Source organism: Serpula lacrymans (genome assembly GCF_000218685.1).
Source record: "Serpula lacrymans var. lacrymans S7.9 unplaced genomic scaffold SERLAscaffold_14, whole genome shotgun sequence".
Classification (NCBI taxonomy): Eukaryota; Fungi; Basidiomycota; class Agaricomycetes; order Boletales; family Serpulaceae; genus Serpula; species Serpula lacrymans.
In genome coordinates, this window is record NW_006763303.1 from 376,975 (window position 1) to 391,166 (window position 14,192).

At 42.5% G+C, this 14,192-nt stretch overlaps 4 protein-coding genes across 4 annotated transcripts; all 4 read right to left on the bottom strand.

Moving 5' to 3' along the window:
• Positions 1 to 515: 515 nt before the first annotated feature.
• Positions 516 to 2,381, bottom strand: SERLADRAFT_417985 (uncharacterized protein; the record flags this gene model as incomplete). The annotated part of the gene is made up of 10 exons (XM_007322915.1): positions 516 to 938; positions 996 to 1,061; positions 1,114 to 1,259; positions 1,317 to 1,374; positions 1,433 to 1,480; positions 1,673 to 1,717; positions 1,829 to 1,917; positions 1,967 to 2,018; positions 2,062 to 2,085; positions 2,340 to 2,381. 10 exons carry the CDS (start codon positions 2,379 to 2,381, stop codon positions 900 to 902), a joined length of 609 nt encoding a protein of 202 aa, XP_007322977.1.
• Positions 2,382 to 2,728: 347 nt separating this feature from the next.
• SERLADRAFT_400384 (uncharacterized protein) lies at positions 2,729 to 3,255 on the bottom strand (the record flags this gene model as incomplete). The annotated part of the gene is made up of 2 exons (XM_007322916.1): positions 2,729 to 2,938; positions 2,988 to 3,255. 2 exons carry the CDS (start codon positions 3,081 to 3,083, stop codon positions 2,837 to 2,839), a joined length of 198 nt encoding a protein of 65 aa, XP_007322978.1.
• Positions 3,256 to 3,338: 83 nt separating this feature from the next.
• Positions 3,339 to 4,981, bottom strand: SERLADRAFT_477618 (uncharacterized protein; the record flags this gene model as incomplete). Its single annotated transcript, XM_007322917.1, has 8 exons — positions 3,339 to 3,391; positions 3,450 to 3,500; positions 3,560 to 3,572; positions 3,627 to 3,766; positions 3,818 to 3,906; positions 3,964 to 4,027; positions 4,084 to 4,616; positions 4,673 to 4,981. Coding segments are annotated over 7 exons (696 nt in total), but the record flags the coding sequence as incomplete, so codon positions are not given.
• A 91-nt stretch (positions 4,982 to 5,072) lies between these two features.
• SERLADRAFT_477619 (uncharacterized protein) lies at positions 5,073 to 6,411 on the bottom strand (the record flags this gene model as incomplete). Its single annotated transcript, XM_007322918.1, has 5 exons — positions 5,073 to 5,636; positions 5,688 to 5,765; positions 5,837 to 5,912; positions 5,970 to 6,033; positions 6,087 to 6,411. 4 exons carry the CDS (start codon positions 6,276 to 6,278, stop codon positions 5,735 to 5,737), a joined length of 363 nt encoding a protein of 120 aa, XP_007322980.1.
• Between the last annotated feature and the right edge of the window lie 7,781 nt (positions 6,412 to 14,192).

Consider the following 14,192-nt stretch of genomic DNA (forward strand, 5'->3'; position numbering starts at 1 on the left):
GTAACAACCCGGAGAACTTTTTCCTGACGTAGCTTTGAGATGATCCAGAGTTTCCATATCTGAAAATTGTTGGGTCCAGTGAGAACTGGACATGCAGATGTATTGTGTGCTGTGGTCATGGTTCCGAGGTTGCCGTTTCAAATAAGAATTATTTCCTGTGTAGCTTTTGCGCACCAGGGCTCATAACCTAATAAATCTAAGTGAAACTCAGCCGCTGCCCGAGAGGCTATAGAAACAACTGAGGTATTCCTATACTAAACCCCCTACTACTTATAGTTGGAGTTTGCTACTCACTACAGTATAATGACTCCTAGGAGAACAATGGTGACTCCATTGAGTGGTGGCTATGCTCCATGGAGAACAATGGCTGCTTTAGCAGAGACTGGTTTATCCGGTTTTGTCAGTACAATGTAGCTTACTATGTCTTTTTTGCTGTGACTCAATTCTTGCAATAACATTTTTGTTAGGATAAACCGACTGACTTATTGAACAAGGACTAACTCAGAGTAAACGGTCACAAAAATTATTATTTACAAAGTACACCTGTAGACCTGGTAAAATAAGCTATCAGAGGTAGAAAAAGGTAGGCCGCTCATCGGCATGCGTTTTAAGTTTCAACCGTAACCAAACATCCACCGTAGAGTTATAGACGCGCAGATTCACGATACATGTCGCATTGAGCGCGAGAAAAACCAAGTTATTCCCAGGCAGAACAACCGTGTATCATACAAGTGATGCTACGACGATAGATATTTCTGTTGCGAGCTGGCCAAAATCGCAGGTCACCGAAAATCAGGAGAGGTTACAGACTGTCACGTCTCTAACGGATTACATATTCCCTTCCTTAGCCACGCTTTTCGAGTTGCGTGGCGTATATCTCCAAACCCTTCATGAGGGGCTTACATACTTTTCTGACAAGTCCAACTTCCAATATGAACCTGTGCAAAAATATCAATCTAGCGGTCCATGGTAGTATGGGAGAAGCGAAAACCCACTCTGTCCCTAACGACATTCATTCCACCCTTGGGATGCTCTTGGAACTGTACAGCTTGACTACGAACCTGTATTACTCATCTTAGCCGGTGATGATTACTGTTAAATTGGCGAACCCACCGAAGACCAAATTTTGGCGAACAACACCAGCTTGTCACAAACTAACGAAATATCTTCGAAATCGGTTTTGATATGAGCAAACTTCTCTTGTTTTCGATTGACGTCTGCGAGATCATTCTGTTTACCTAGAAGCTCTGCCGCCCTCTCTAATGCAGCACAAGCATGGTTAGAAGGCGATGGCAATTACTCATAATCACACTCACGATTACGCTGTGCTTGGAAGGCAGCAAGGACTGACCCGGCAACGATTATTCCAACAACCTACAGAATCGCGAAAAGATATTTCATGAACAGAATCAGATTAGAGACATGCACGCACATTAAGCAGCCCAGTGCAGAACGCAAGCGCCGCCCTGGCATCCATGATCTATATGAAAAGGGTCAGCCAATAGTTGACGAAAGGGAAAGTTGAATGAGAATTAAACCTTTTTGTCTAAACTACACATTTTCACGATTGGCACCAACAGCGATGAAGCAGAAATAGACCTACACTTCAATTTCTCCCGGAGACCTTCAATATCGAGTCTCAATTGCGCTGCCTGCGCTTCAAGTTCTACACCATTGTCTTGTCTTTGATCCATTCGTCAAATCTACCGACGAAGGCCTGGATATTACGTTTGAGGTTGAGAAAGTTTCGCGACATTCATCATGTTTTTGGTCCTATAGTGGAAACGTTGGCAACGATTTCGATTCAAAGTGGGGGTGAAAAACACACAATGACTTCCTGGAGATCGTCCATGGCATCCGTGCAATCCTTGTTTGTTACGATATTTTCCACCGACTCAAGGTAAACCCTGTCAAAACCTGTACGAAACGATTAGTGGCTTACTCAGTAAGACCATGGAAAACGCACGTCTAAGGAGTGTGATGTGTTTGGACGCCACGTCACGGAAGTCCGATAGATACTTCGCCCAATTATGGTCATTGAGTACGTCAAAATGTACATACCAGAAAAACACTGGATCTCACACCCTTGTAAATTTTCCGTTCATTGAGGTAGTTAAAAAGATCAAAAATCGGGGAAGTCTTTGCCATAATTCATAGCAATGCCCTCGAAGCCCCGAGTGACGCTGTCGAAGGCCGCGTTGATTGGTCCAAACACCGACCTGCTTGACATTTTCTGTCAATTCATTGTGGTTGTTATCCACTTCGTCGAGGGAAGATCCCAAGAATCGGACCTTTTCTTCGTCGGTGGGTCCATCTGCCGCTTTTCAGCTGCCAAGTACCTCCTGCGAGTCTACAAAGCTGAGGGTTGCAACTGTGGCCATGTTGAGTAGACGTGATTAATACGAGTGAGAACACTACGAAAACAAACTTTCAAGGCACGGTTTTTATACAGAGGGGTTCCTTAATCCAACTAATGATGACTGGCGTGCATATTGGAATCATTGCGACATAGCATAAGAGACGTGTTGGATGAAATGCGACCAAATTGGACGAGATCTGGAGTATACCGGTTAGCAAAAAGGTACAAGAATAACTCGATAAACGGAAAGACGTACTTTTGGTTCGAGAATTGACAAGTTGCTTGACATTGGACAGACGCACTGAGTGGCACTTTCTCTTTCCAGAAGAGTCCGCACGCGTAACCTAATATGACCATCTAACTTAAAGTACTTTGGAGCAGACCTTATATATTGATGTCAACTATCGTATCAAGGATTTGGTTGGCCAAAGAAGATTGCGCTGGAACTACGAAGGTCATGGAACATCATTATTCCGCCTACTGGAAAATCCAGCCCTCGAGTTTGGCCTTATACTCTGCCAAACCCTCCATTAGAGGTTTACATACAGCCCTCGCAACCTTAACTTCGTTTTTGAACCTCTGTAACTGATTAGTATCGGACCATCCATTCAGAGGAGCACAACACTACCATATTTGTGCTTGCTTCCAACCCAGCTTTGAGATGTTCACGGAACTGGACGGCCTGGCTTCGAACCTTTAAAGCACGTGGTTCTACCCAACTCATGATCGTTGACTTCAGGTATCAGACTCACGGAAGACCATATTTCGGCGAATACAACCAGCCTTTCGAGCATCAGATTGATGTTTGGTTCCTCAGGCTGATAATTGCTGAGCTGGGATTGCAGATGAGGTGCTTCCAGCTTTTTCAATGCTGCGAGCGTGAGCTGCAAATCTCTGAAGTTCTCTGCTTTCTCTGGAGCATATCATGTAACCTGAGCATGAGTGGATTTAACGACGGATCTTCTACGCACTATCACGCTGTGCCTTGAGCGAGGCAACGAGACTAGAGGCTCTGGAACCCAACCCAAGGCCCTACAGATAGAAAGATGTGCGTCTTGGATGTGATCGGATTTCAAAGACGTCTACTCACTTCTAGGATGCCTACACCGACTATTTCAATTGTTGCTTGCGCAGATTTTATCTGTTATTAAAAGGGGTTAGCTCGCAGCTTGGAGTATTTAAAATCGAGCGATAATGAACCTGTTCCTCCAGGCTATCCAAGAGTTCATTGAGTGGCAGCAATCACAAAGCGGGATGAAAGACGCACACTGCAATGTCTTTCCGAGACTCGATCCCAAACTCTGAGGCCTTGAGAGCAAATCTGCCTATAAATTCCGCAATATCACGCTTGAGTGTCAGAAACTCTTGGGACATTTGAACAGAGTGATCATTCTTTTCAAGTTCGTCCTATGAAGGAGATGTGAATGTCATTGAGAAACATGAAGATGGTGGACAAACAATGAATGGCTCTAACGCTTGGATAGCCGCGATGCGATCCTGCTCGGTCTGGACATTTTCCACCTTCGCAAGGTAAACCATGTCAAAGCCTAAGTGAGGTGATTGTCAGAGTACCGAACTTTGAAAGCCATAAATGAACAACATACGTCTAAGAATGTCAACATTTTCAGCTGCAACTTCGCACGAGCGACGCAGACACGCCCTCCAACGCTTCGTAAACAATAGTATCAAGCCTATCCTATACAAGGAAGGAGGGATGAATTCACCTGCCGGAAATCCTCCCACTGCAGACATAAAACAAAAATGAAGGGGAAGACAATGGCACAAAGCACGAGCCTTTGTTGTACGTCGCTAAAAGTCTTGTCAATGCTCAAGGCCAAGTCAGCTATTTGGCTGATATTATCTTGAAATCTCTTTGTTTGGCCGGGGTCGTTCAGCTGAGCGAGAGCAGTGACTGCGAATTCGTTTTTTTCTTCCTCGGTGGGGCCATCCTGTTCCCAACGCTGAAGGATCTTCAAACAGTCCTCAGGGCTTAAAGTCGCCACGGTTGCCATTTTAGAAGTTAGCAAGGCTGGACACTTTCTGCCAAAACCAAGTGCCACACCACACCTTTAATATTTACGCACTCAGGAGTACTCACGGGGGACTCGCCGATGAGCGGCCATCCCTGACCAGGTTTAGAACATCCGCAGTCCTGCTCTCGCCACCCTATTATCGCGACGTCGCCTGACTGGAAGGATGAATCGATGAAGAACGATGAAGAACGCATCATGTGAAGTGGGAGTTGCCGAGCTTCATTCTGAATAAAGAACCGAATTAGAGATTTGGTTACAGGAGGTAGTTGAATATGAATACCTTGTGGATTCTCGAGCCCTGAAGGAAGAATTCGGCTTTCGGCTTGTCATACAACGAAGCATCCAATATCGCCTTGTTCGGAAGAGAATACTTGTTCTGGTTTGACCTTGGAATGATGGTTCCATGATGAAGAACCTCGTGATAGGCTAGTAGCATCTGAGTACCACCAATGACTGGACAGTGGATGATATCAATGGTTCATCTTAGACTCCTAACGCGGACAAGATTGCGGCGTGTACGTTGTAGCAGGTTGTAGTCCACATGGTAAGAAACGGGGCGACTACCCTGCTGTCGATACGGTACGTTTACAGGAAAGAATGGATTCAAAGCTGGCTTACTACCTCTGGGACTCCGGTCACGTGTCACATCCACTTCTCGCTGGTACATCGCGCCAATTCTCACTTTCTCATGTGTCTAACAATACCACAGTTTCAAGCTTCCCTATCTTAAACAGCACCTTCCTTTCAGATATTTTCTTGCATCTTATCAAGGCTCGTCACTGATGTACAATATAATCGGGGTCTGTTCGACCTCACTGTTGTTTTCAACAGATGCCAATAACTTGGAGGCAACCACCTGCCTTTCTTTCCCGCCGTCGTTCTCCTGTTTTGGGTTTTTGTTTATTTGCTGCATCAAAAATTCTCATCATGAACTCATCTGAAAGTATGTGAAATGTGTTAACAAGATACATGATTGATACATGGTTCCAAATTCTTTTGTTCCTTTGTAGACGACGGGATCAAACTACTCGAGCTTCGTTGCGTAACTATTCAAGGCCTGTCGGATGTGCGCAGCCCCAAGTTTCACCAGAGCGACCTCTTTCTTGAGGCCCTGAAACATTTCAATCAGTTAACTTGTCATGAAACTGAAGATAACGTATGTATTTCACCTCAATGGTCTTACTAAAGTCACTAGCCTTGGCAGTTTGGAGGACGTCGATGACATGTTTGCTTTCTACACACGCCTAGAGAGGCTTCTTCAATGCCGGCAAGAGAAAGAGAACGAAGCCACCTACGAGCGCCTCGATTTCGTTAAAGGCGTTTTTCACACCCGGAGTGGTATCTAGCTGGTATTTCGTTGAGGGATGCGTTTCCTGGAACGAAGAATTTTCTCAGGATTCGCAAGGAAACAGGTAGGGAAATGCGGACACCCAAGAAGTCGTTGAACTCTGCGATAACTTCCTTTACATCACCCTCACTCCCGATCATGTCTATCAATGAGAGGAAGACTTCGATAAATCCTGCAGGACAAACGTGTCAAATTGGAAGCTCGAACATTAGCAAAGTATCTATCTCACTTTGGTACCAAGCTGAAATAGAAGAAGCAGCATCTCGGGTTTGCTGCAAAGTACTGACCCAGCGCTTAATTTCATCCTTTAGAACTCGCCAGATCGTTATACGGAAAAGAAACATACAGTGCTAAATTGCTCTGTGCTGGTTTGAAGCTCGGAAACAAATTGGAAATTGGCGCTATATTTGCTGGCGAATTCTGCAGCATCTCGTTTGCCACGATCAACGCCTTTGTCAATGGTGATCCCTTCGTCAGAAAGGCCTTTGATCTTGGTGATGAACGGCTGTGGATTTACGAGCGGGGAAGTGTAAGACATTCCTTTTTCGATAAGAGACGAGCGAGAGCGAGAGATACTGGCATTATTCCACCGACTTAATTTTTATACTGCATCGTGGCTGAATCGAAGCGCCTACCAATCTGAACTCTGCATGGACTGGCTCAGGCTCCAACTCATAGATCAATCCTGAACATGGACCCCAAAACCACACTCAGTACACGACTTGTAAGTTAAATGTCGGATACTATCATATTACGCGTGCGAACTCTTCTGGAAAGAGAAAGTGTCACTTAGTGCGTCTGCCCGATGTCATGCAATTTGTCAACGCTTGAACCACAAGTACGTCTTCGCATTTATTTAGTCACTCTTCTACCATTTTCCTAACTTGTGTACTCCAGCGTCCAATTCGGGCGAATTCCATTCTACACGTCTTTTATGCTATGTCGTAATGATTCGATGCCGAACTTGCACAGATCATGAGAGCAGCTTGGATCTTGTACCACGATTTAGGTTTTTTGTTCGGCGGAATTTCTGCGATTATCCATGGATTATCGCCATCATTCATTGGACTAGGAGTCCTCTCTATACAAAAGCCGTGCCTTGGCGTCTGGTTTTTGTAGTATTCTCACTTGTATTATCACTTGTATTCGACATGGCTGCAGTTGCAACCCCCAGCTTAGCGCTATAATTTCAAAAATGTTGACACTTCTTGTGCACTCCCTAAAAGCCTCTTTTGTACTATTTGTATGATTGTACACTTTTTGAGAGCCTCTGTGGGAGCCTCCTCATCAATACATCAAAGGAATGTTCCAGAGGAATGTCCCAAGTATGGATAAAAGTTATCTCTTTACAGTTATGTCCATAACACTCATATAGTGTAGATTGCTATATGTCAGCTATAGGAATGTTGTGTCTATGTTAATAGTAGTTAACATACAAGCTAGAGATCAAACATAGCTTCTAATAACATTTTCCATACCCAAAGCTACTGTACTGATCCAGATGCTCCACAGACATTATGGAATCAAAGGTATAAGTCTTCTGCATATCTACATCATGTTAGAGGCTCCTGTTGTGTCATATATCATGTGTTATTCCGCTTTTTATGTTATTTTTGCAGTGATATCCTCATATGTTTCAGGATACATAATAAGGGTATACATACCTACGCATGATTATGGTGTGGTAATTGTTCAGACACACTCTTGTGTTGTCTGGGAAGGGCTATATTATTTTCAAAGTTCCCAGAGCATCTGTATACATATCTAATTTTAGATCAGATGTCAATTTATGCATAATTGCAAATATACTGTGAGATCTCTCAGATATATCCTGCTAATTATAGTGTCTAATCAAGCCCATTTATGTTTATGCTTGGAAACAATTTCCATGACTACAGCAAGCCTCCATGAGCTAATTCTCCCCCAGAAATTGAAAAATAAACATATGTTTATATGTCAGAAACACATAACATTGGATTATACAGTCTACTCCCAATATGAATTGATTCTATATTCAATGAGGATAGTATTTAGTACATTGGCTCTACATGTTCTACATAAATTAGCCTGAGAGATAGTAAAAAGGGCAGTGAATAGATTTGTTTTGGAATAGGGGTTATATCAGCATATCCAAAGCTTTGTTGGTGGTAGTGTGGATATTACCACATATCCCTATTTGGGAGACTCTTCTTTGATGTAGTGATGGGGTGTTACAATAGACATACCAGCACCTACTTTAAACTTTCACTTTTACTATATATTTTTACTTTTCATTTTCAAGTCATGTGACTGGTCATGTGACCATTCACTTTACTTTACTTTTCAGACTTTATATAGTCACATGACACATTACCTGACCAGTGTCTAGACTCAACATGTGACTGGTCACATGCTGGACCTTTAAACTTTCATTTTCCTATTCAACTTTCTTCTCCTTTTATACCCTTGTCCATGTGGTACATTTTTTAAATAACTCTACTTGTACTTTTATTTTCTTGCACCAAACTGCCTTCTTTATTTATAGTCACAACTCTCTCACGTGGTGGAGCTGGTCACAAGAGCTGCACCCTATGACATTATCAGCCCCCACCATTAGCAACTGTATAGTACATATGTACAAACACCTTGTAGTAGTATATAAATGTCAAAACCGTGACCTTTCAGAAGAACAGAGTTTGGAGTGTGGAGATGGAGTAGAGAGTGTAACGGAGGATGAGGTTGGGAATTGATTTAGCTCATGTGCTATCTCCTTCCGTGAACCTTCGTCCCTAACTCGTCGGAGTGAATGGATGAGAGTAGAGGATAAAAAAGGAGGATTGGAAAACTTAGAAAGGGCTTGTGTAAAGGCAAGGGAATCTAGTTGATATTTAAACCGCAGGAATGGAGTACAGGAGCTACAACTTATATACTGTTGGAGGTGTGGGAGTTCGTAAGGAGTGATTTATAATGTAAGGTACAGAGTTCCATGCAGACAATTATCTAGCGGAGCGAAATTGTATGTGGGAGGAGTGTACCATAAAGTCTAAACTACAGAGTCCAAGAGGCAGACTAGGAATCTGGCACAGGAATATCAGAGCAGATATCCAAAGTACTGTGTGGAGGTGATGTACAGAATTATGCCAACTGCAAGGACACAAGGGGCGTAATCCTGAGAGTACCAAAGATTTGCGGGGTTTGGACTTGAGAAAAATGTCCTTTTTGGAAATTCTGGAGTTTTGCCTTCTGGCATGGATATTGTAAGGAATTGATTTTCTCATCGCATTCCCATCATGTTGTGGTTATCCAACTTGTTCCCCGTCACTCCTCTCGCTCTTGGACTAGAGATTGCAGCCAGGACTTTATTACTTCTATCTTTCTTCTTCCTATTTTCCCTTCATACTAACATTCTATTGTATTTATGACAAAGAAGAATCAGCATAGACCCCCGAGAAGATATCCAAATGACATAGCTACAATCCAATGCTATGTCCAGGAATACTTTGGCGAGAGATTAATCAGCAATGTAGGCTGTGACTCAGTATCTTCCCATGGGCTTACTGATACAGCCAATTGTACATCTCTTACTAAGGCTCTCTTTCACATGTTTAGTAAATACAATAGATCAGACCACTTCCCTTTTTTCTTATTGGTTAACCATTTAGTCAGGCCACTCTTGTACCTTTCTCTCTTTCTTGCCTAACCATTACTATTCAGTATATAAGGAGTAGATATTCTATGTATTATTTATTAGTTTGGATCTGCGCCTATACAGATACTCTTCAGCTTTCATACTCTGATCCATCGCCTTTGATCAAAGACTTGGACAGGCATTGATTGTTGTTATATAGCTTCATATTTGTTGCCTGACAGATATGACAATAAACCCCAATAGATCAAGGACACTCCTCAGCAAGTCCTCCTGTTGAATACCATCAACTAACTTGGTCTTATCTAAGGGAGTTTATCCACTCCTTCATTCATCTCTCCTTGCTTGTCTTCACTGTGCATCAGAGTACAGTATACTGTAAAATTTCTGGTTGTAACACTGAGAGCCTCTTAAAAGTGCTGCCAAGGGTGTCATGCTGGAGGAACAAACCACCATTTTTCTGTACACCTATGTCACTGGTCTATCTACCTGCCATCTTGCTGAACACTTTTAAACCTCAGTCTGCACCACACATCAGCTCAAAACATCACTGAGTGTATTTGGCATTCTAAAGTGCTGGTTTTTGATTTTGAAGGCTGCCCTGAATATGTCATGTTTATACAGGCTCTCATCCCACCTGCTGTTTTTACCCTTCACAACTTCGTCTGTACTCATGATCTGACTGATAGGGACAACAACAAAGAAAGACACTGATCTTCTCACACCCAATAATGGCAATAATGAGGAACTTTTGTATCAAACAATGGAGGCAGCTTACCTTGCAGCAAACAGCCAACGAGATAAAATTGCTCAGGAGATGTGGGTAGACTATTAAACAGAGCTGCAAAAGAGAGGATTATTGTAAGTTAGTATACTACATTGCTCACTTGCTGTCAAAGTCACACATAAATAGATCAAATTAACCAATAATTTTATTGTGGTAAGAAGAACATAGATACAAGTACATAACAAGATGAGAATACTAATCAAACTACTAATTAAGCAAACTGTGAGCAAACATAGACATAGAAAAACTCGTCACTCTGAAAAAGGCCAAGATATGTATCTACAACTACCATTGTCACAATAGTATTTTTGACATCTATTTCACTTTTATTTTCCTTTTCCTTTATTTTTCAGACTTTTACTTTTGGAAGTCACTTGGCTGATCATGTGACATAACTGGTGTCTAAACTCAACATATGACCAGTCTATGACATCATATAGAATACAATGGAACACTACAGAATGTTTACCTTTATATATATTAACTGTACAGTACTACTTCTGAGCATACCAACTCATACTTTTTCATTATTATTTTTCTGAGTTCCTTGCTGTGTGCACCAGAGTATAATAACTTTGGGGTATTGTTACAACCATATCATGCTCAAAAATCCAAAATAGCTAAACTGAATCATCTACACAAAGGTACTGATTGTTCTTCAACACAGCAGAGATGGCATGACTTTTGATGGACATGTTCTAGGTTTATAACAGGTGTTTCTGGCTGGGAGAATTTGAGAGGAGGACTAGGGGAAGCTTCTGTACTGAGGCCAATATATAGTCTAGTGTTGAGGTCCTGCATGATGAGGAGGAACTTGCCAAGTCTGCTGTTCAGGCCAATGAGTATAGTGACAGTGGTGTTACATGGGGATTTGTTAGAAACCTAGCTTTAATTGTTTCCACTTGTGCTCTTGCTGTGGGTGATGACAGCTGCACCTTCATCATCATTAATCCCAGCATGCCAAGCTGGAGTGATTGCTTCTAGTTAAAGTGGTCAAACTCATGGGAGGATGCACAGCTGCAAGAGTTTGCAAGAGTTGGCAAGGAAAAGCCGCCAAGCTGGTTATTGATGCAACTGGGGGGATCCTTTATGGCTATATCAGACACACCTGAATGAGGGATGGCAGGTGTGGTGTGATAGGTGTGAAAGCAACAGCAGGTGATGGCACAGTGTTATGCACCAAAGTTGATTGGTAGCATGGACAGGTGTTAGTAATGAAGTGAATATTCAAAAGACTTGCCTTGGTGCCACACAGGCACAGTGTCACGTGGAATAGTAATTAATATTGCCTTTTCTGAACTTGTGACTGATCAGCACCCATCTTTATTAGGCAATCAAGTTGCACCTACCTTTACTTCTCATTCAATACTTTCTGCATTTTAGCATTTTGGCAATTTTTTTGTGTTACCACTGGCTACACATTGTGCCCTTGCTTTTGTCGTCTCCCTTACTCCCCTTCCCTTACTTGGCCCCACTATGGGCCCACTTCTGTTATTTCTCTTCTCACCAGATGGTTTTTGGATCCCTATCATAGCCTGCTTTCCCTGTTACACCTCTGGCCTTAGGGCTGGGGGTGTCATTTGCTATCCTCTGTTTCATTGCCCTGACAAGTTTTTTTAACCATTGCTACCACTTCATATTGCAGATCAGAGAATGAGCAGTACTCCCAGCCAGCCAGCACAGTGGCTAGGGGCTAGTAGCTGAGATCTTGCTAACCAGCTCCAAGCCCCATTAGTGCCTGAACATGTAAATAAAGGCTCTAGTCAGGGATTGTGTTACAATAACACATTTTTGGACCTTTAATCTTCATTCTCCTCTTTAACCTTTACTGTAGTTTTCATACTCCGTGCCATGCGGCACTTTCTCTTTTGTTCGAGCTCCTCTTTCTTGTGCTGCACTGCCTTTATTCTTAGTATAGCTACAAGTCTCTCACACAGTGGAGCTGGTCACACGGGCTGTGCCCTCTGACATCATCAGCCACTGCCTTATCAACTGTATAGTACCATATGTACAAACAAACTGTAGTAGTATATATACCGCAATAGATCCAGGAGACTCCTTAGCAAGTCCTCCTGTTGTTTACCCACAACTAGCTTGGTCCTATCCTAAGGGTAACCACTCCCCTCACTACCTTTATAGTTAGTTCTAGTTGTGCGCCAGAGTATATGAACTCTAGGTTGTTACAGATTTTACCTCATCATGAGGATACAGTCTCTGAACATGCCTGACAAAACCTATTATTAGCATATTTGCTCACCTGCTCATTAATCCCTGAAGTTGTTGTCATGCACCAAAGTTGATTGATAGCATGGACAGGTGTCAAAAGTGAAGCGAATATTCAAAAGACTTGCCTTTGCGCTGTGAGGCAACGATAAACTATAACAAAAACGAAACCTGTCTCCTTCTGCACTTGCAGGGAGTAAAGGGTTCAATGAGCTTGAGGTCGACAGACGCTAGTAAATATAGCGAGTAGAGGACTTTGAGAGGTAAGCTTCAAAGGTTTTTGTTGAGGAGTAAAGCGGGTAAATTCAGTAATAGAAAACTAAGGAACCATACATGAATAGGTAAGGCTTTATATAGGGAACTGTCCGTTCCTCAGACCGAAAGGAGAATATACGAAAGGTGGTCTGAGGAATTAATCAACCAATAAGAAAAAGGGAGAGTAACTATCGTACGACTTTTAACTTGATTAATCAGCAGGTGAGAGACTTGTACTAATAATAGAGGATTGTCACGCGTGTTCAGGAACCATATCCTCATGATGAGGTATGATCCTAGATAAGGCGTTATTAGTATTACCAGGCTTTACTGGGGCTTGGAGCTGGTTGGCGAGATGCCTACTACCAGTCCCTACCCAGTGTGCTGGCTGGCTGGGAGCGATACCCAGTCTCTGATCTCTGATATAAAATGGTAGTGATGGTTAAGAAAGCCTGTGAGGGCTATGAGAAGTAGAACGGCAAACGATACCTCTAGCCCTAGAGCCAGAGGCATAATGGGGAAAGTGTTCGAGAACCAAGACATAGCGAAGATAAGAAAATAATAAAATGGTCCTTACATGCGCCACATATGTGGAATAATAATTAATATTGCCTTTTTCAAACTTGTGGTTGATCATCACTCACATGTATTAGGCAATCAACTTTGCTTTCCATTCAGTACTTTTGGCATTTTGGCAAACTTTTGTGTTGCCACTGGCTACACATTGCACCCTTGCTTTTGTTGTTCTCCCTTACCCTTATTCCCTTACTTAGCCCCACCATGGGTCCTTCACTGTCTTTTTTCTTCTCACCAGATGGCCATTTCTGGATCTCCATCTTAATCCACTTTTTTGTCACCTCTTCACTCCTTCTACTTGTCTTGTTAGAAAACCACACACAAAACAAACAAACACATAATCCTCCCAGATTCCACAGAACTTGTTTATGGGCTTTGCCTCCTAGAACAGTGGGTGCTCTGGTAGTTCATGGGGTGGTATGTATGACAATCCTTCAAAGTCAAACCCAGAGATGTATGGGTGTGGGTTTTGAGGAGGAGGGATAGTTGGAACATAAAAGATAGGGGTTTTACGAAGAGTATAGACGAGCACTACCTTGCTAATTGTAGCACAAGGTAGGTTTGAGGACGACAAGGTTCCCAGTGATAGCAGGCTCCTGATGCACAAACTGTAGTGCTCAGAAGGACTCTAATCAAAAGGGATGACAATGACTTTCAAAAGTGACAAGTGACAATGACAGCAGTTAACAGTGGTAGCAGTGGGAAGTATTGTGACCACACTGGATTACAAGTAGCAGTAAGAAGTAGACTTGAGATTAGAGAAGAAGTCTGGATTGAATTTCTTGTTTTTACAAGGTAAAATACAGGGGTTTATATAGTAAAAGAAAGGTAGGCTATGCGCAGTATAGCTGTGCAAAAAGAATGAGAATGAACATGAAGGAAGGAATGTACACTGATAAATCCTGCATAGATAGTACTAGTTAAGATTGTCAATAAGGGAAAAGAAAGAGATAGAACAACGAATGTTATGTAGGTAATGTCACAGG